The sequence below is a fragment of the Anopheles nili genome, chromosome 3 (assembly GCF_943737925.1).
Source record: "Anopheles nili chromosome 3, idAnoNiliSN_F5_01, whole genome shotgun sequence".
Classification (NCBI taxonomy): domain Eukaryota; kingdom Metazoa; phylum Arthropoda; class Insecta; order Diptera; family Culicidae; genus Anopheles; species Anopheles nili.
The window spans coordinates 20,097,458-20,116,746 of NC_071292.1; the positions used below are offsets into that span (position 1 = coordinate 20,097,458).

The 19,289-nt window shown below is 49.9% G+C and overlaps 1 protein-coding gene across 1 annotated transcript; it reads left to right on the forward strand.

Moving 5' to 3' along the window:
- The first annotated feature begins 1,493 nt into the window (after positions 1-1,493).
- LOC128723255 (LIM/homeobox protein Lhx9-like) lies at positions 1,494-14,913 on the forward strand. Its single transcript, XM_053816975.1, has 6 exons — positions 1,494-1,570; positions 1,664-1,798; positions 8,333-8,533; positions 8,788-9,059; positions 13,949-14,187; positions 14,680-14,913. The coding sequence occupies exons 1-6, from the start codon at positions 1,494-1,496 to the stop codon at positions 14,911-14,913; spliced, it is 1,158 nt and encodes a 385-aa protein (XP_053672950.1).
- The last annotated feature ends 4,376 nt before the right edge of the window (positions 14,914-19,289 follow it).

The following is a 19,289-nucleotide window of genomic DNA, read 5'->3' on the forward strand; positions in this document are numbered from 1 at the left end:
TGACACTCGGAGGAAGGAGCGAAAGATAATTCAATTACCCGACACCCCGACGACGACAACGATGAAGATCCCGTAACCGTTGCGGGTGTACGCGCGGTTAAACGTTATAATTTAATAAAAAGCTCCGACCCACCAACCACGTTGACAAACGACGATGCTGGCCAGGATGCCTCGAGAAGGGCGTTTAGCTTAAGGGGTTGGGGTGCGATAAAGCGCTCGAACTGCGGCAAAGCCAAGGAGCGTGCACGAGAAACATGCCCTCGATGCTAACCTTCCGTCGGCACGCAAAGTCGCGGATAAGTGGCCCACGTTCCAACTTGATCCCTTACCCGAACCTACGACCTACCTTGGATAAGGGGCCCGGGAACGAGGTTTTCTTTTCTTTTTCGCTGGTTTCTTTTCCCCCTCCTTTTTGCCATGCCAATTATCATCTCAATCGATGTCAGCGCTCGGCCATTTTGTCGGAAGTGCAGAATGCTCGCGGTCTCACTGAGCGGATCGGGATTGTGCGATCGATCAATCGATCGCTGCCAACCCTTCGCTTTTGCTGCTTGCGCTCTGCGTTTTCCTCCCATTTTGAGCCGTCACCTGGCGGGATGGATCGTGAATGCGGCGTGCTTTTGCGCGCGGATGCCGCCCGGGTGAATGATTTATCTATTTTCCATTTTCCCCCACCCACTCGGGGTTTTCCGTGGGTGAGGAAAAAGGGACGCTGAAAACTCGCTCTGCTGCCGCTGACGTACGCATTTCTGGTGGATGCAGAAATGAAAGACGGCGAGAAGGCAGCAGAAGGAAACGATCAACGTTGGTGACGTTTGAATTGAAAACATTCACCGGGCTGAAGCCGTACGGTGGGTTGGTGTGCTTTGGGGAGGCAGGAATTATCAAATTGATGCCCAATGAACATCAATATCAACAGACTTTCATTGAACGATTCGGTATGTCGGTAAATCGGGGTGAATTTCACTGACTTGCGGCTTCGCTGATCCATTCAAGCTCTTCACAGGGAGGCATTAGTTAGCCATTAAGCTGACGAAGAAGAGAAAGAAAAAGAATACATAAATATACCTACAAACGGCTTGCCTAGATCAACTCCTGTGCGCAGGTCAATTGAGTAGCCGCAATTAATTTGAAACGGGACAAACACCGGGCTACTTTGATCGTTCCGGTGCGTCAGCAAAAGGCAAAAACAAAACCACTCAAAAAAGATGATCAAGCTTCCTAATGAGCGTTACAATTCCAGTCCATTTACCTACGCCACAAATAGCTCGTGTGTGCAGATGTGCAACAACGCCACGGCACGGAAAGTAAACACCGATCGACCTACATTCCGGTGCATTCGCGATGATTAATTAAAGCCCGGTGTAAGTGCAAATTTGGGGTGACGAAAAACGCAACAGTGTGCGGCTGCGGTGAGAACAAAAACGGAAAAGCGTTTCCACCCCTTCTGAGCCCCTTCTGAAACCGGAAGTGCCCGTGTCCGGCTGAGCACCATGCTGAAGGACCTCATCGCAACGGACACGGTGGCACCGGAAAAGTGTGCCGGATGTGGCGCTCCCATCAGAGACCGGTAGGTGGCATTTGCGCGGTTCCGTAGCCTGCCATTTGTGGTGTCATTGTTTCGTTTCTCGTTACATTGCTGCGGCTCCGGGATACTACCCAGATACTACCTCCTTGTGGCGGACCGAGCCTGGCACAACCAGTGCCTGCGGTGCTGCAAATGTCTGCACAACCTCGAAGCGGAACTGAGCTGTTACGCGCGCGACGGAAACATCTACTGCAAGGACGATTACTACAGGTGAGGCCGCTGACCCGCCGAGGCACTTCATTATTTCGAGGGAGAAGCATTTGTAACGGACTTTATCTTTTTTTTTATTGGAGCCTTTTTCGTTTATTTTACCAACGCCAAATGGCTGTGAGTGGGGTTTTTTTGTTTATCGCACACGCATTTTCTTGCGCCATTTGCACGCGTCTTGCAATTAGCGGTAATTACTGTCGTTCGTCTGCGAGTGGGGCGAATTTTTATCAAACATTTAAAATAATGGGAGTTTTTATCGCTCCTCACTTGTTTGCTCACTCTTTCTCTGGTGGAATTTTTGTTGCATTTTTTCTGGACCCCCTCGCGTGCGGGCCATTTCCTTTTAGATTGGTGGAGAAAAAAAAGTAAAAAGAACCACCAACACGAAACACTGTTAATGATAATAGGGTCGAGCTTAATTTGGCACAAGACAAGTAACGACAAAATGGTGCGTTTATGCGTGCATCATGCCGTACCGGAATTTAAAGGTCTCGTTTCATTGCGGTTGCCGTATTGCCTGGAGTCGTATTAGCGAACGGGATTCCAAAGCTCCAGGGATTGTTTTGGGATGAGTGGAGGTTTTTTTGCATAGCTATCGAAAAAGGCGTGCTTGAAAATCTCGTGCTGAAAGATCATACTGTTTTGTTAAATTCCAAATAGCGATACACATCTTTAACAACTTAACCCACGTTTTAATACAAAATTGCAATGGTGTTTGAAGAGACCGGCTACCTAATTTATAGCGTTTTTCTTTCTTTGATAAATATTACCTTCAAATGATTCCTTCAAATGCCAATAAGACCCCATTCCTTAGTGATAAAAGAAAGAATGACTTATCTATCGCTTTGCCTGCTGTCTCAAGAACTCGTCCGCGAAATCTCTTCATAAATTTCTCGAAAATATCCGCTCAAGTTCGTTACACAAAAGGGTGCATAGAATGAAATAAACCCCAGCGTAAAAACTAACTCGACATAGTCAATACCATCCCGAAGCGCTCAAATTAGGAACGGCACCGAACCGAACGATACATCGCTCGTAAAGTTAAATTGACAATACCTCGGCACCAGTAGCGACGGGGATTTTTGCAGCAGCACACCTCGCAGAGCACACCGTTTCGGAAAGAGTTTGTAAAGAAAAATAAACCCGCACCGCATCCGAGGGCCCTCCACGGTGTCCTTCCTTTCGATGTCCCGCAACGGCATAATAAGAGACATTTTTTCTGCATTTTTTTTTGCACGCCGGCAAAGGCAAGAAACAGAACCGTTACAATAATGAAAGCAAAATAAAGCCCTTCCTGCGCTTCCGCGTCAAGCTTTTTCCAACTCCTGTTTCCTTCTGGTGCGAGAACACACACACACACACAGTCACCAGGGCACTCAATCAATCAGTTTTCTGCACCCAACCGAAACGCAAACCACTCACCGGCCAGCAAACGAACGCGAATTTATAGAAAGCAAATAGTCGTTTGCGTAAAAGGTGGGAAGGAAAACCCTAACCATAGTCGCCTAACGTCCCCCTTTCTGCAAAGGCTCCACGGAACGAATGAGCGAAGGAGCGAAAAAAAAATACACCCGCAGGAAAAAGAAAATGGAAACCACCGCCGTCGTCGCTTTTGTGTCAAGAGCAGCTCTCTGCAGATTTTGTGTGAGTGTATTTTTTCCTCCTGCTTCCTTCAATTCACTGCACCTCTCTCTCCGCACGGTGCCAAAGGACGCAGGGAAATATATTATGTGCATATCTTATTTGTTGTTCGGCTTGTCGCGACAGCGCCCGAGTGAATTCGCTTCCTTTATGAATGTCTTTGCTCGTCCGGGGCGCTGGGATGAAATCTGCCCCCAAAAACGACTGACTGTGGAGTTAAGTTTATCAAACGACGAAAAGGAAGCGAGAGAAAAAAAAACACACCGAGATCCTCTACATTCTCCCGGTTGTCCTTACGGGGAGGGCAAACAATTTCTGTGCCCTTTCCACGCCAGGCGACGTTCGCATTCGGTGAGGTCGTCGTTCTGGGTTGACTGACGAGGATGATGATGATGATGATGCTGGCTGCCGCTGTTTGAATGAAGAAGCCAGCCCATCCTTCGACCATAATGTCGCTGGATGGGACGATACTAAGACTGTCTCGTTTTCCGCTCGATGAAGCGAAGCTTACCGAAGAAAAGGGGATTTATTTGGGGAAGGAAGCCATATTGGACTGGTTGGGTTTGGTGGTTCTGACAACGAATCGCTATTTTACGAACAGAGGCATGCAAGAAAAAGGCTTTCTAGACCTGCTCCGGAGACGTTTCGCTAACCGAACAGCATGTTTGCTGGTGCTTTGAAGCTTGGATAGAATTTATTTCATGTTAAAAAACGGCCCTTGCGGGAAGCCATCACTACGACACAACTTTGACATTTATCCACTTGACAGATAGTATTTCCTTGCCGCATGAGTTTACCACCGTGGGTTCACTGGCACACGTTCCAAAGCATCCCATCACAGTGGGCGTTGACACACTCGCCAGTTGTTGTTTTTTTTCTCTCAATCCCAATGAACGAACCCCCACATGGAGACGCCTGGTGGTCCTAGCGTCAAATACCACACAGGAAGCCCGCCCGTCGCTTGGACCTTTTGCGTTTGGCGTGTAATTTGCAGTCACACACACACACACACACACATACGGGTGGCATCGCGTGCAGGATGTCGCGGGGGCGGTTGTCCCGAGAATGCACCGATTTGCACCGCCTCAGCATGCAAGCGAGGTGCTGCGAAAGCCCATTCAGCGTTCCAATCTTTCATCAGACCTTCACAAACGCAAAAACGAATGGGCTGTGTTCGTTGGCCGAGGCTTCATCATCACCGCATCCGGTACGGTGTGTGGGTGTGCGTGTGCGTGTGTGTGCTTTTTTCCTTCACTCCCGTCTGTTACGAAGCGAAAGGAAAGCCTCGTGGGCCCGCGCAGCAGGACGACGTGGCGCGCAAAAGATGTGTGACCTAGATACGCGGGTGGTACGTGACAAATGAGAGCGAGAGAGAACGAACAGAAAGGCAAAAAAAGAAAGAAAAAAAAACAATCAAACCTCCATCCAAATGGAAACGCAGCCAACGGAGCGCGATGGTGGTCGAGCTGGCATTGCATGCTGCAACCGAAGCCCTTGGACGGCCAGAAGACACCACCAGCCGAGATGAGCCACCAGCGATACACCGCCGTTCCCGCCTGGGTTGAATATTAATCCGCCGCGGTACCGGATGGACTCTGACGATTATCGGCGACAGCGACGGCTCTCGGAAGCTCTGGCTCGCGAACGGCTAAGCCACCCAGGCTGCGAGTGCATCGAGAAAAACTGCATCGCTTGCATCGTGAGTGCATCGGTGCACGTGCCGTGCTACCGGTTTTCTGCCCGTTCGCGGAAAGTGTCCGGATTACCATAAAATTGCACTCGAACGCGCCCGTCCGGGTGGCACCATCGCACGGGACATTCCGGGACCGGTCCGCCGGTGGTGCGAATCACGTACGCTCGATCCGGTGCTGGTGCGTGTTCCTTGTTCCGCGAACGCAACCGTGTCCGTTTAAATCATTCGCCCCGAATAGTTGCCGTTACTCACGCAAGGAAGCCACGGGGATGGATGGATCTTGAGGTTGGGTTGCTCCCTGGTGAGTAGAACGAGCCGCTAGCCGAATGCTTGCGTTTCAGTGGTTTCGAATTAGCTGGCACGTCCCGGTGGCTGTGAGCAGCGTTGCTGACGATGGAATATGCGAATAGCTAGCAGTAGCTAAGCTCATTGTTTGCGTTATGTTGTGGACTTAATTGTACGCTATGATTGTTAACGTATGATTTTGAAGCAGTTTGGGAGAATAAAGGTACTCGAATGTGATGTAAAATGACTCGAATATGATGAAAATCTGAAACAGAAAAATAATTTCAATGAAATGTATCATTTTAGAGGTCAATATGTTGTTGGGGATGTTTTAAACATTAACCTCTGAAACTTCAGCAATCTACAAAGTTATCATTTTTCACCCAGCCTCAAACTAAACCACGAGGTTGAAGAAAGGTTTTTCAATGATTCTTAGTAAGAAAACCCATCTCTTTGAAACGGCGAATCGATTTAAAACCAGCCCCCAAACGGGTACAACACACTTACTTTCAAAGGCAAACGTCTTTTGAAAACAAATCAAGCAAAACACCCTTTCGGTGTAACTTCCCGTTGACCAGAGCGGCAACCGAATCGATCGGAAAGAAAATGTCCCGCATAAAACAAAAAAAACACACACACAAACGCACGCTGAAACAGAACGGAATTGCAACGGGAACGAATTTTTGAGCATTTTTTTTATCCCGTCGTTTTTGTTTTGTTTTTCACGTCCTGTCCCATCGTGTTGCATCGTCGACCAGCAGAGCGGCCATGTTTCACGATCGATTTTACACCCCTGTCACCCACCTTTGTGACCCCAAATCTTCTCCCGATGAACAATCGCCAAAGGAAGCAGCCCGGATCGTAAAGCCCGGACACAGATTGGGTGGGGTGGGAATAAATTTGGGAAACAATAAAATAAAATTGTTTAAAAATTCATGCTACCATGCCACGGGGTGGAGAGTGAGGATGTCAGCCAAAGGCCCAACCCGGCCACAATTCCATTCAATCCGATACGTCGGTTTGGTCGAGAGCTCCTGTAGAAAGGGAAGCAAAAGAAGTGCTTGCTGCTGCTTCGCTCGCTTCTTCACGTGCTTCTGCTCTTTGGAGCTCCCCCAAAAAGGGGTTTCGGTTCGTCCTGCGCGGATCGCTATCGCGACAAAACGTTTTCATTGCCCGTGCCTTGACGGGTGAGGTTTGAACGCGAACCGAGGTTTGAACCGAAACGCATCGAACGGGCGTCCTTTCCGGCTGCCTCTGGTCGCCTTTTTTTTCGAACATTCCCTTTTCCCCCCGGGGTGAGATGTGCTTTTGTCTTTATTTTCACTCCCCCTCCACACACCTTCGGCACGCCAGTTGCATCGTCGACGACGCAGTAAAACTCGCCACCGGAGCCGATCGTTCGTGCCCAAAAAAGGGTACGCCCAGCGGTTGAACCGGGGGCAGGACCGGCTTCCGAATCCCCGCCGGAACGCCATTGTTTGCAAAACAAGAATCGGAATCGGAAAGCGAAGAAGGGAGGGCTAGGTGAAGGACACCTTCCACTCGCTTTTTGCCTCATCCTCCAAACGACACGGAATGTCTCGTTGTGTAGCCGGACAAGAGCGCCCGTGGCCGGGACACGAGGTACACGAACACAATGGCGATATTTTCGCGGAAATCGTATCAACCTCATCCCCCCCCACCAGGTCGCTTTTGACTCCTGGACTCACGGTGCATCGCATCAGCTGGAAAACCGGGTCCTTGCGGTTCGATGATTCGCAACGGCAGCAGCAGCAGCAGATCGTGCATTTTTCGCCCCACGAATCGGTTTGAATGGACACGGGCATGATTTATCGGGAATTTTGCCCTGCACGCCCCCGGTGGGGAGGGGGTGGAAAACCCGCCCCGCACACGTTCAACATGGCGGAGGTCACGTTTAAGTTTTCGGACCATCCCGAACCGAGCCTGCTGAGCATTTGCAGCTCTTCTCGCAGTGAATCGTTTCATGAATCATTCGGTGGTGGTGTTTTTTTTTTCTTCTTTTGGTTTTCTTCTTCATTTCTGGTACGTGCCGGCGCACCCATTTCCACTGCATGGTATCCTTTTTTGGGGGGTTTTCGAGAGCGATGGCAGTTGGGTCTGCCGGTGGAATGTCGGCCCGGTCCGGAAGTGGTCGGTAGCGGTGCGCTTGTCGGTGGTCGTGGTCATAAATTTTGCAGCACTTCAGCACGAGCACTCCTTTTTTGGGGGATTTGAAGCTGCGTCAGTGTGACCGCTACGTGTAACGGTGCAATCGATTTCCAATGCGTTGCAGTTGCACGCGGGTGAGTGATTCAAACCGTTGGAATGGATAGAGCTGAGCTGGCTGAAAACCAGTGTGACAATGTTTTGCCGGAAGTGAGCAATGGTTTTTTTTCCCAAAGCGCTCGAATTAGTCAGCGGAATCGTGTGAATCACTGATGCCTTGGAAAATCACCGAATGAAGAGTCTTTCTTTCAAGAGGCTCTGCTGCAATTTTGCTTCATAAATGTTCATGCAAACTGAATGTGTATTTTATGTCAATGTGCCAAAACTATTGTTACTACACAAATCACTCTGAATAAGCATCTTACTATGGATCAGTATGGTAATAAAATAAATTATTCATATGCTAGCAGTCAAGAGAATCTAGAAGAAGCTGAGAGTAGCTGAGAATAAAGCAAAAATTAACGCCATAAATCGAAGAGTTGCGAGACGAAAGCACCCTATTGCAACGGCTTTTTTGAATACAAATTGCTACCACTAAATAAAACAAAGAATCAAATGTGTTCCTTATGGTGCTAAGGTCTTAAAAGTGCCTACTTTGACCTTCCCCCATCAAACGACATTTAACACCAAAATACCAGCCTACTACACCAATTTGAACTGAATTTTCCCTTCTTTTCGATTTCTTCCAGGCACTTCTCCGTCCGGCGGTGCGCCCGATGCGGAACCGGCATCAGCGCGTCCGATCTCGTGATGCGAGCGAAGGACCTCATCTTCCACGTGAACTGCTTCTCCTGCCTCATCTGTGGCCAGCTTCTACGCGGTGGCGACACCGCCGGCATCCGAGATGGGCGCGTTTTCTGCGGTGACCACTACGAATCCGAGGTGTTGAGGTGAGCCCTCTTTAGAACCGTTCGGTTCGGGCATCTGCTGCTAATGGCATCCTTCAGACTGCCGAAATCTCACCTTCTTTCTTCCTTCTCTCTCTCTCTCTCTCTCGCTTTCTTCCCGGCTTGTTTTGGGGTGACCTGTTTTCCCAACCTACGGTCTGCTTTTTTTTCCTTCCTCAATTCAATCAATGCACAACGAATCCAAAACCCCTTTTTCTTGCCCCGGGAAAACCCAACGACCGTGCGCGCGCAACCAGTGAACCCGAAACCATTTCACCGCAGTTTTTCCCCGTAACATCGGCGGGTGGACTCGCCCCGGGCCAACCCACCTCCCAGAAGGGACGCCCTCGGAAGCGCAAACTGGCCACTCCCCAGCCAGTACCGGGTCCTCCTGGCCTGCTTGACCCCAGCGTTCAGCATCCTGCCTGTGCCGGTCAAACCCAGCCATCGCAGCTACAACCGCAACAACAGCAGCAGCAGACAACGCCACCGCAACCGCTCGAGGCGCTCGATACGCCCCTGCGTCTAGGTACGTTCCGCAAAGGCCACTCACGCCACGTCCTTCGCCACATCCCACGGGGATCGGGTTTCAGTGCGACAAAAAGGATTCCATTCGGTTGGTGTAGGCGCCCGATCGTGGCACACATACGTGACCAGAAAGATATCGCACGCCCGATAAGGACACGGGTCCTTGGCCGTTGGCGTTCGTGACGTTCTCCGTGCGGGGTTCCACGGAAGGAGTGGAACCTCAAGTGGGGACGTGCTTTTCCTTGCAACTGTTGTTGCTTGTTGTTGTCACGATGAGTCACTTTCGCACGAGCGCCCTTCTCTAGAGAGGCTGGCTTCTTCGCTATCCTGTTTTTTTTTGCTTGTTGCTAAATGTCTGCAGGCCTTCTAGGGTGGGCCACCACCGGGGTTTGGGTCGAAACTCCCGGCGGGATCCATCGTCTCGCTGAGCCACCCGCGTGAGGTGGCGCCAATCCCCCCGGGAGGCAATCAACGCACGGCTTTATTGCCCGGTTTGTGTGAGTCGGGGTTTTTTTTTCGTGTGTGTGCCTCCTTTGCCATTTCAATCACGTGTCAATCGACCGATGGCTTGGGGATTCACCACCATTGGGGACCACAAACAACGGACCCAAAGGGACCCGACACACCGGATGTTGCATGCAGCGGGACTATTTGACGGGTGAGCAATTAGACGAGACAAACCAGGCGAAAGAGAAGCGAAACGCACAAACCACCGATGGAGCGTTGTCGGTAGATGAGTGGGGAGGGCTCGATGGGGGGGGGGCAGAGGGGACCCAAGGGGGAAGACAATTTCCCTCCGAGCGGTTCGGAAACGCCAAACATGCACCTCGGGGCGATCTGGTTTCCGGCAATCAGTGCCGCGTTGACGACGGAATAGTTCACTCGCTTCGCTCCCTGCAGCCCTGGGACAGCCCTCGTGGGGCTTGATGAGGCATCCTTCAAGGGGTGGGGGAGCCCTAGAAGGGTGGGGGAGATGAGATCGGACCCTCGGGAAGCAACCCGGCAAGTTAAGTTGTAAGGTAACGCTGCGAGCGCACCGAGCGGTTCCATGCGTTTGATGGTCGGATTGGACGTGCCACAATTGGCTTTGGATTGGGTGCAGAGACCTCAAAGGAATGCATCGGAAAGGGGGGATAGAAAGAAGAAGGGGCCACGAAATGGAAGAGAATTTGGCATTTATTTGGCCAAAAATACAGACAACTTTTAGTTCCAAAGATGACCAAAAAAGGACATCGATTACCAGGTGTTTTTAATATCATTCCTAAATAAACCTAACCGACAAAAGGTTTTGTGAAAAACAATCTATATTTATCTAACATGATATCAATAATTAAATAGACATTAAATGCAGCATAATAATTAAATAGAAAGGGCTCAAAAATACACAATCGAGCGGCTGTATGATGCAATTGCTCTACGATCATAACCCTTTAGAAGGCCCAGTGAAACGGTTATCATTCAACGATCGTCGTACATGTTTTCATGTTTCAATTAATTAGACCTCTGCCAAGGAAGCATAATAAGTGCAGTGTGATCTCCCCCCCACGGCCAGTTCGTCCCAAGAATGGCTGTATGATTTTCACAACTAATTAGCGTTTCGGGCATCACAAGTTCAGCCGGTGGTGTTGAGTAATTGATTTAATATCGGCTTCTCACCCCCGACCAAGGGGTGCGACGTGTTTCGGGCAGCAAACCGAAGCCCCAATTACGGCCAACCCTCTGGGTCATGATCCAAACGAGTGGCCTGCCTTCCGGGGGGATTTTTTTTTCCACCGCCACCAGAGTGCATCTCGAGCAGCGATCGTTAGCTGTGGTTCGTCTCAAAGCGCACCCATTTCCCGGCGGCGCCGGTGGTGGCGTTTGTTCGCGTGGCCTTCGAACGGCCAAAAGACGACCCTTACGAGAACGGAGAAAAACAAACTACACCCGAAGCGGGAAAAGGGCACGCGGGTTCGTCATTAAATTTAAATAAATCACTCATACTTCCTATTATGCTAATGATTCACGTGTATCGCGTCTCTCTCTCTCTCTCTCTCTCTCGCAGCCCGTGGCCACATAATTAGCCACGGCCTGGAAGTGCTTCAGGGGGGTTGCGCGCTATGCAAAAGACAAAACAGCCCCCCACGGGAATTGGGGCACACAATTTTTTGGCACACAAACAAACACATGTCGAATTGGTGATAAGAAAATGGGTGCTTTTGTTTTTCCATGTCCGCGTTTTCTTTCGCTCTCTCTCTCTCTCTCTCTCTCTTTCACGGTGATAGAGCCCTAGTTAAATTCAACAGGAGGAAAAAAAACGACAGCCGCTTTTCGTTTTGTATCGCACGGAAGCAAAACATAACAAAACCCACGGTGGCACGGTGCTGAAAGATCGACATGGTATAATGGCAAAAAATCAAGCGGGTTGCTTTTTCCCGGGAAAAATGAACCCCATCGATGGGTGGGCGGCTCGGGCACGATCCTCGACGTTGGTCGGCGATCGTGAAATCATCATCATCAGCGTAAATGGGGAGATCGTGCTAAAATTATGGCCGCTCGGGCATCGCCGGGCTACAACTTCATTAAAGGGAAATAAATAAATATGAGCATCCGCGTGGAGGCGTCGAGGATCTGCCGAGTTGGTGGGCCGTGGGGAGGAAAGCTCTGCAAAGGTCCCGTCGGGTGCTGGGGGGTCTTTTCAGCATAGCTTCCGGGCTTGGTAAGCAAACGCTGAAAACAATGGAAGCTTTCTTGGCGAAACCATTATCAGGAAAGCCCCCAGATTGCAACCATTTGTTAGCTATGCTTTAAGAAAGACACCATAAAGCGATCTACCACGTGTGCTTAAACTAGCGCAAAGCCGGCTGAATTTACATGCATACTTACTGTAAATATTTCCCTCAAAATGAGCTGGCATAATTGTGCATAAACTTAAATGGTACTAGCGCCGCATTAATAACGCATATTTTATATCGTTTTCCATCAATTGGTGCGTCCGGTTTGCTTCAGCTTCACCATGGACGCTTTAACAACCAAACCCATTCGCATGTTAAGAAACGGTTAAAATATGCAAAAAAAGGAGAGAGAAAAACAAAATAACTGCCCTTTAAATGCTCGAGCGCAACGGCAACAAAAATCATGTCATTTGCTGTGCAACAAAAGAACAAACCAAAAAAAAAAAAGGCGATCGTAAAGAGAACACAACTCATCATAAAATCGACACCCCGAGCTCATTACGCTGCCCGGCGAACGGGGCTGGTGGCGTGGTGATGGAAGATTATCTAACAAGCTGGGCGAAGGTGCATACACAAATGCACACTTGCACACATCATTATTTTCTGTGCTGCACTCGCATGCATCGAGCAAAAAGGGTTTACCGAACACCCCCCAAGAAGCCCCATAATAAGCCACTAAGAAAAACGCTACGCCCATCCCCCCGATTTGCATGTCGGCTGAAGGTCCAAAAGAGAGAGAGAGTGAGAGAGAACGATGAAGAGAGAGAGAGAGTCGGGACACGTTACATGGAGTTCGCCTAATCACTTCGAGCCTGCGAGCCGGAAGATAAGACCAAACCACCGGTTCTCAGGGTCTTCTGGCGGTCGAAAAGCCACTGAGAGAGAGAGAGAGAGAGAGAGAGAGAGAGAGAATAAAATGCCAGCTTAAGGAAAACTATCATCTTCCCGGTGTTCGGAGATTTTTCCAGGAATCCACGTCCATCCCGTGGGTTCGTTTGGTTTTTTTAGCAAAAAAAAAACGGCTCGTCCTCGAACGGACGGTGCAGATGCAATCGCACGTTGCATCGCTTGCCTCCCGCCCTCGAAAGCTCCAACATAACGAGGCCAATTTTCGATAAACACAACGGTGGCCACTGAGGGAGGCGAAACAACAAAACAAAAAAACAACCCCCAACTCCAAAACTCCTCAGAGAGCGAAGCGAAGCAAAAAAAAACACGCCTGACCAAACCGAAACACGCCCTTCAGCTCGAACCAATCAATGCAAATCTACGAGGTGCGGTGTTGCCGCCCCCGTTAACACGCCGCCGATTCCGGTTCGACCGTGTGCGCCCTTCCATTGCCCTCAGCAGACAAAAGCATGGGGCTCGCTTCCGAGAATCGCCGGCAAACGGAAAGAATTGCATCGCTTGCACATGCACCCGACCTGGGCAGTGCTGGGTGTTTTCTGATGCGGCGTTTGCAACCGTGTTTGCATGTAAAACTGTGTATAACCGCTTGACGAAGTAGAAGAAGAAGAAGATGGGGAAGAAAAAGAGGAATGGGGTGAAGAAAAAAGAAACGAAACAATAGATATGCCAATGAGGGTGGGCTTCGTTCGTCAACGCGAGCGAAGAAAAGCGCGCACCCACAATTAAGCGCCGTGGAGCAATGGTGAAACTTTTCCCCGCTTTGCAGGGCTGACGGACTCGGGCGCATGAGGGACAGTAGATGGGTGGGCTGTTTGTTCACCTTAATGTTTTGCAAACCACCCCTCAACCCACCCACCCATCGGGAAGCTCATAAAAAAAAGCGCCGGGGCGCTGTCAATGCGGTCGTAAATTTTTGCATTTTCCGCGCAAATCAGCAATTATTTAGGCGGCTTCGGTGGGTGACGGTGATGGGATGCAAGGGTTGTTGCAAAATATGTTAAACACATGCTCGGGTGGGCGTGGGAGAGAGCACCAGAAGCCCTCCCTCCCCTCCCCCCAAAGGTAGCAGAAATAAATCGTTTTGTTCGTCTCGCAGGCAGCATCCATCGCATCGCATCGTAGAGAAAATGAAACCCCGGGGTGGAAAATTAGTCGCAGCTCGGTTCGCCGTGCGGGTTTTCGCCATCTCACGTTCGCGATCATAATTTTCACCTATTTCACCCGTGCGCTTTTTCTTTCGCTCACTCCCACGCCCACAATCAAACAGACCTACTGCACAAGGAGCTGAGCGTTAACAGTTTGGATCTGTGCACGTACGACGGCAGCCAATCGCCCGGGTCCGGTGGTGCTCTCACACCAAACTGCCGCACGAAGCGCATGAGGACCTCGTTCAAGCACCACCAGCTGCGCACGATGAAGTCGTACTTCGCCATCAATCAGAACCCGGACGCGAAGGACCTCAAGCAGCTGGCCCAGAAGACCGGCCTGTCGAAGCGCGTGCTGCAGGTAAACATGGGTATCTTATTTATCGTTAGTTGGTCCGCGAAAATCCATTGATTTTCCGGCATGATATGCAATTAAAATAGGCTCGCTTCTGATATTTATGATAAGGAAAAACAAATTGTTCAATGTTTTTGTCACAGACACATTTTAAGTTGCTAGTAACCATGTTAATTAAAATTGAAATCAAGCCTTAACGTAATTGATCTGAACTCATCAAAATATTCTTATCAAATTCTAAATCAAAGTAATAAGTTTAAATAGAGCTAAATTTGTAATAGTTTTTGATCGTTGCTAGTCCATTCATTTTTATGTATAATCTTACCACTAAATTAAATCTATTCTTTTCTAGCTAAGACTTACTCATTTTTTACGTAATTTCCTGCTAAATTAGCTATTTAGTGTATTATTTCATTGTGATTGTTCGACCTAGATTTCAGACAAATTTTCTCAGACATCAACCGCAGTTTTCTAACGCCACGCATCCCTTCCTTTCAGGTTTGGTTTCAGAACGCACGCGCCAAGTGGCGCCGGAACGTGATGCGGCAGGACGTTGGCATGGGAAATCCGGGCCAAACGATGGGCGGCCTACCATCGATCGGGGCCATCGCGCTCCACCACCACAGTGCCAACGGTCCGACCGGTCCAAACGACCCCGGTAGCCTCGGTGACCTCTCGTCAACGCAGGTCCTCGAGGAGATGCACAACATGACGTTCGCCGAGCTGTACTGACACAATCTGATGATCAAGAACATGATCCTGTCGAATGTGATAAAGCTGTCGCGGAACCACGCACCCCTAGACGATCCGGTCGACTTTCGTTCACCACCGCCCGAGGGCGCCACCATCGATCCAGCCGGCTGTCACCGGACGCTGGCAGGATCAAACGAGCAACCACCGTCACTACCGCTGTTGGATGAGTTGGCTGCACTCGAAACCAGCTCTGAAGGTGGTTGGACATCGCTCGGTGCCTGTCTGGATAGCACTGCGAGTTGCCACGACGAGGCGTAGGGCTGTAATTAGCGTAAACGCGTGCGCTAGGATGGGGACAGGATATGCGCGATCTCTGGCCCCGTGATCCAACCTGGCGCCTCGTTAGCATTTTACGAAATGGGCCACAAAGGCCAGCAATTTGCAGCCGCACGCGCCTCGAGCTAAGTGGTTTACCGTTTTAGAGAAAACGTTTCATACAACCTCGTGTGTTAATTGGTTGGTCTGTGCGACACCCAGCGATCGTCACCATCATCATCATCACTATCATCATCATTATCAGCACCATTTCACACGCCGATCGTTAAAAAAAATATTGCAACATGCCATGGTGGGGTTAAACGATGATGGGGGCTAAAATTGCAAAACACTGGGACGCGTTTGCGTACGGGCAGCTGTTGCTTAAAGTGGGCCAATTTTCGGGCTTGTTCAGTTGTGATCCCGAGCCACCCAGCCGATTAAACGGAACGGCCGCAACGGAACGCAAACGTGTACCGGAGTGGCGGAAAAACGCTGCAGTGCATGGACAAAAAAAAAGCGATGGTTTTATATCGCACCCCTCTTCGGGATGGAACGGACCTTGCGATCGACGAGATGGCTGCACAATACCACCCCTCTGTGCTGCCTTTTCGCGAGCTGCAGCCCATAATTAATTAATGCGATAAACAAACAAACAAGCGATTAGTAGCGAAAGTGTGAATTCGAGTGTGGTGCGGTGAATTAAAAATTGCGCACCGAGGAAGCGAAGCAGCAAAACTGACGATGTGATGGTGGCATGGGCAAACGAAAGGAAGCAAACGTGCAAACAACGTTGCCGTTGCGGCGGTAATTGATTTAATGGTAGGCTTTTTGGTGGCGCACAGCACGTAGAACAAACACGTGTACTTGGAGCGCCAAAACAGCGCCACACCTCGATGATGCACTCCGTGAAGGTCAATTTTGATGTCGAGCCCATGAAGGGTGAAAGGCAAAGCGGGTGCGCAAAACATCGAACGCGCTTTCGTTTATCGCTAATTGGCAGCACACATAGACGCAGTGTAGGGTGCCATCCGGTGGAGAGAGAGAGAGAGAAAGAGAGAGAGTGAATTAATTGGGTGCAAAACTGCTATTTTGTGGCACCATCAAGAGCGACCGAGGGAAGAAGCTGGCCAGGAAAAGGTTGTAACGGGCGTGAGGAATCAAACACACACACACCAGCGACATAAAAAAGCATAATTTTGGCTAATTTTCGGGAGCCACATCACCGCGTCTAGTGACACGGAACAAAAGACTTCAACGATGGTGCGCAAGCGACGAACCTTCCGAACGACCTACAATTTTACGATCGAGAGTGCCCTTTGCGCCTCCCTCTCTCCGATGATTCTCCCCTTGGCTGATCGTTTAATCGATCTCTGGGCTCAAATAGGGCCCCAGGTCGCGCGCCAGTGACAAATGCCCTCCCGTAGAGGCCCTTGGAAAGCACCTCAGCCCGGTGGTACAAATTGGTGGTACAAATTAATTTACGACCGAACGGAGGGCAAAAAACGCGCCAAACCAAACGGCGCTCTCTGAAACGTTCGATCGACCTTTTGCGATCGAGCAGAACGTGGAGGGGTTTAAGTAAACAATATTTGCTTAACCGACTGCGCACAAAACGGTTCGTTAACGGTATCCTTCCACCGCAGCACCGATGGTGGTCGTCGCGCAGGCCTTCTTGCGCCAATTACAATGCGCATTCGGTACCGGTGTGTGGCTTGGAAACCCCGGGACAGAGCTACCGCCGGGGCTTCGGCCACGGTAGTGGGGTTAATTATTTTGCACCGATGCACTCGCTCCTGCTTCCAGTGGTGCTACGATCGCAGCAGGACTCGACGGTGCCGCAGCAGCATTAATGAATTGCTACACGGCTGAAGCCGGCAGGCCTCCGGATCCGGATGGATCTGATGGTTAAGGGGCAGCCGGTTTGCGGTGGCACACAGATTTGAAATGTGTATTAATGATATTCATTACGCCGTGGCCGAGACGAGACGCTAGGTTTCGCGGTTGGCGTGTGCCACTGAGCCGTACATGATTGGACATGATCGCGCGGGGTTTCGTTTTCGTTTTGCCGGTGCCACCGCGGCCAGATACCGATCGGATTGTCCAATTAAAGACCAATTATCGGCGACAAGCGACGGTCGCGTTGGCCGCAGGATGGTGACGGTGTGAATAATGTCGTCTCTGGGTTGGGGATTGAGATGCAAAATCTCGCTGACAGTGACGGAGTCTCGGGTTGGATTGTTGTGCTGGAGCTCGAGCACCGACAGGTGCTATAAACGATTGAGAAGGGTGGGGGGGACAATTTTCGCTGGTGCGCTTTCCCTGGAAAGCAAGACAGCATGATTAACGATCGAGTTAGAAGGGCAAAACGTATGTCCTCCGGTACGATCGGATTTACCGACACTAAGTGGCAATAGGGCAAATAAACACATTTTTACACCAGCGTGATCACGATCATTGCCTGATTACGTTGATGCATTCAATTGCAAACCCAGGAAGCAACTGATCATTTGGTGATCTTTTTCAAGGAAAAAGGAAAAAATATATGGTCAATTGGCATTTATTTCGATGTTAACGATGTTGTTAACGAGAAGCTACAGGCATAGAGTTGAATCGGCAAAGCTATCCCGACGGCAAAAGCTAATCCCTCGCGTGGACCACTAAAAAACCCACCATCATCACTGTCATCATTTTCCATAACGATGGTAATTATCGCTGATTGTATGTAATTTCATGTAAATTCCTCCCCTGCCTGGCTGCTGTCCCACTGCCGCTCGGTAGCCGATTTTCGTGTCAAACAAATGCAGCCCATTGCATTAACATTTCTCGAATAAAACCGCGCAAATTAAAGCTTGTTAATGGAAATTCACCACCGAGGGAGCCATTCGCGCGCGTGTGCCATTCAGCTGGGCTTTCGAGGATATTGGCTACCCCGAGAAGCTCCCGGGGGACCTGTTGCGAATAGTTTTCCGACCCGGAATGGCTCATTTATGCCACCGTCGGTAGCGGCACGCCAAACGATAAAGGCTCGCCATCACAGCCGTCCGTTTAATTCGTGTACCTGGGATTCCGGGCGCCAGGTTCGGGTGGGATACGGTGGTGAAGGGGATAATCGAGAGGCTCGCGAGGACATGCGCCCGTCACCGTTAATCGGCCGGTAGCCGCGGTAGCCGGGACACGCGTTCGGTTGGAATTTGTGCGCCTTTTGCGAGACGGGCGAATGGATGGCATTAACACGTCGAGCGAATAGTTACTTTGCTTCATGGGGGAAAACGGGAAATGCAAAATGGAAGTGGAACCTCGGCATCGTAGTAGGCTTCGCGTGATAAACCCCATAGTGCACCTGGTGGCCGCTAGAGGGCCGCGTAACTAACCAAAAAGAAGAAAAAATCACACAAAACTGTGAAACAAAACCACCAAGCATTAAGCGTTGATTTGTAGATAGCATGCAGAAGTAGAATGAGAGAACAAGGCCAAGAGAGGCTAGAAAAGTAAGAGAAAACAGTAGTGCAAAATTTACTTAGCGTAGTGTTAAATGTGAATATTTATGTGATTGTATGTAGCAACGTGAAAACACAGGCACACCGTGCTGGTAGGAAAATGGGGTGCCGAAAAGAAATCAAAAGTCAGACGATGGCGCATTTTTCCGTTTCACCTCAGCTGTGGAAAACGCCGGTACGTCCGACGAACGCACACACCCCAGTAGCTGTGTAGAATTGTACATTTTGGTAGCCAATAATATATACATCCCTGTGAAAAGGCAAATCTAAGAAGCTTTGCGAAAATACTCACCCTTGTTGTACCCTGATGCCTTGTTGCTGATGACAGTCCGATGTAATCGCTTGGTTGGTGCGTGTTATTTATTGTATTATATTTTTTGAGAGAAGAAAACTTGTCCGTGTTTGCAGCGAGTTCCGCGCACAAAGCATAACAAAAACAAGGACGAGGCGCGAGATGCACCGGGCACGATAATCCAGGCAAAAAGGTGTGGTACCCGAAGGTGTATTACAAATATTTCGAAGCCCGAAATTTCGTCCACTCGCGCATGCTTTCGCGCCCGCCCCCCGGGAAACGCCGTTATCGGGCTACATAAATCCGTG

What these genes read in the sequence shown, in the direction of transcription:
- LOC128723255 (XM_053816975.1), top strand. Translation starts at nt 1,494, where the DNA reads ATGCTGAAGGACCTCATCGCAACGGACACGGTGGCACCGGAAAAGTGT. An exon ending in TACGAATCCGAGGTGTTGAG is followed by an intron (nt 8,534 to 8,787) that starts GTGAGCCCTCTT and finishes GCGCGCAACCAG; the next exon opens with TGAACCCGAAACCATTTCAC. An exon ending in TGTCGAAGCGCGTGCTGCAG is followed by an intron (nt 14,188 to 14,679) that starts GTAAACATGGGT and finishes CCTTCCTTTCAG; the next exon opens with GTTTGGTTTCAGAACGCACG.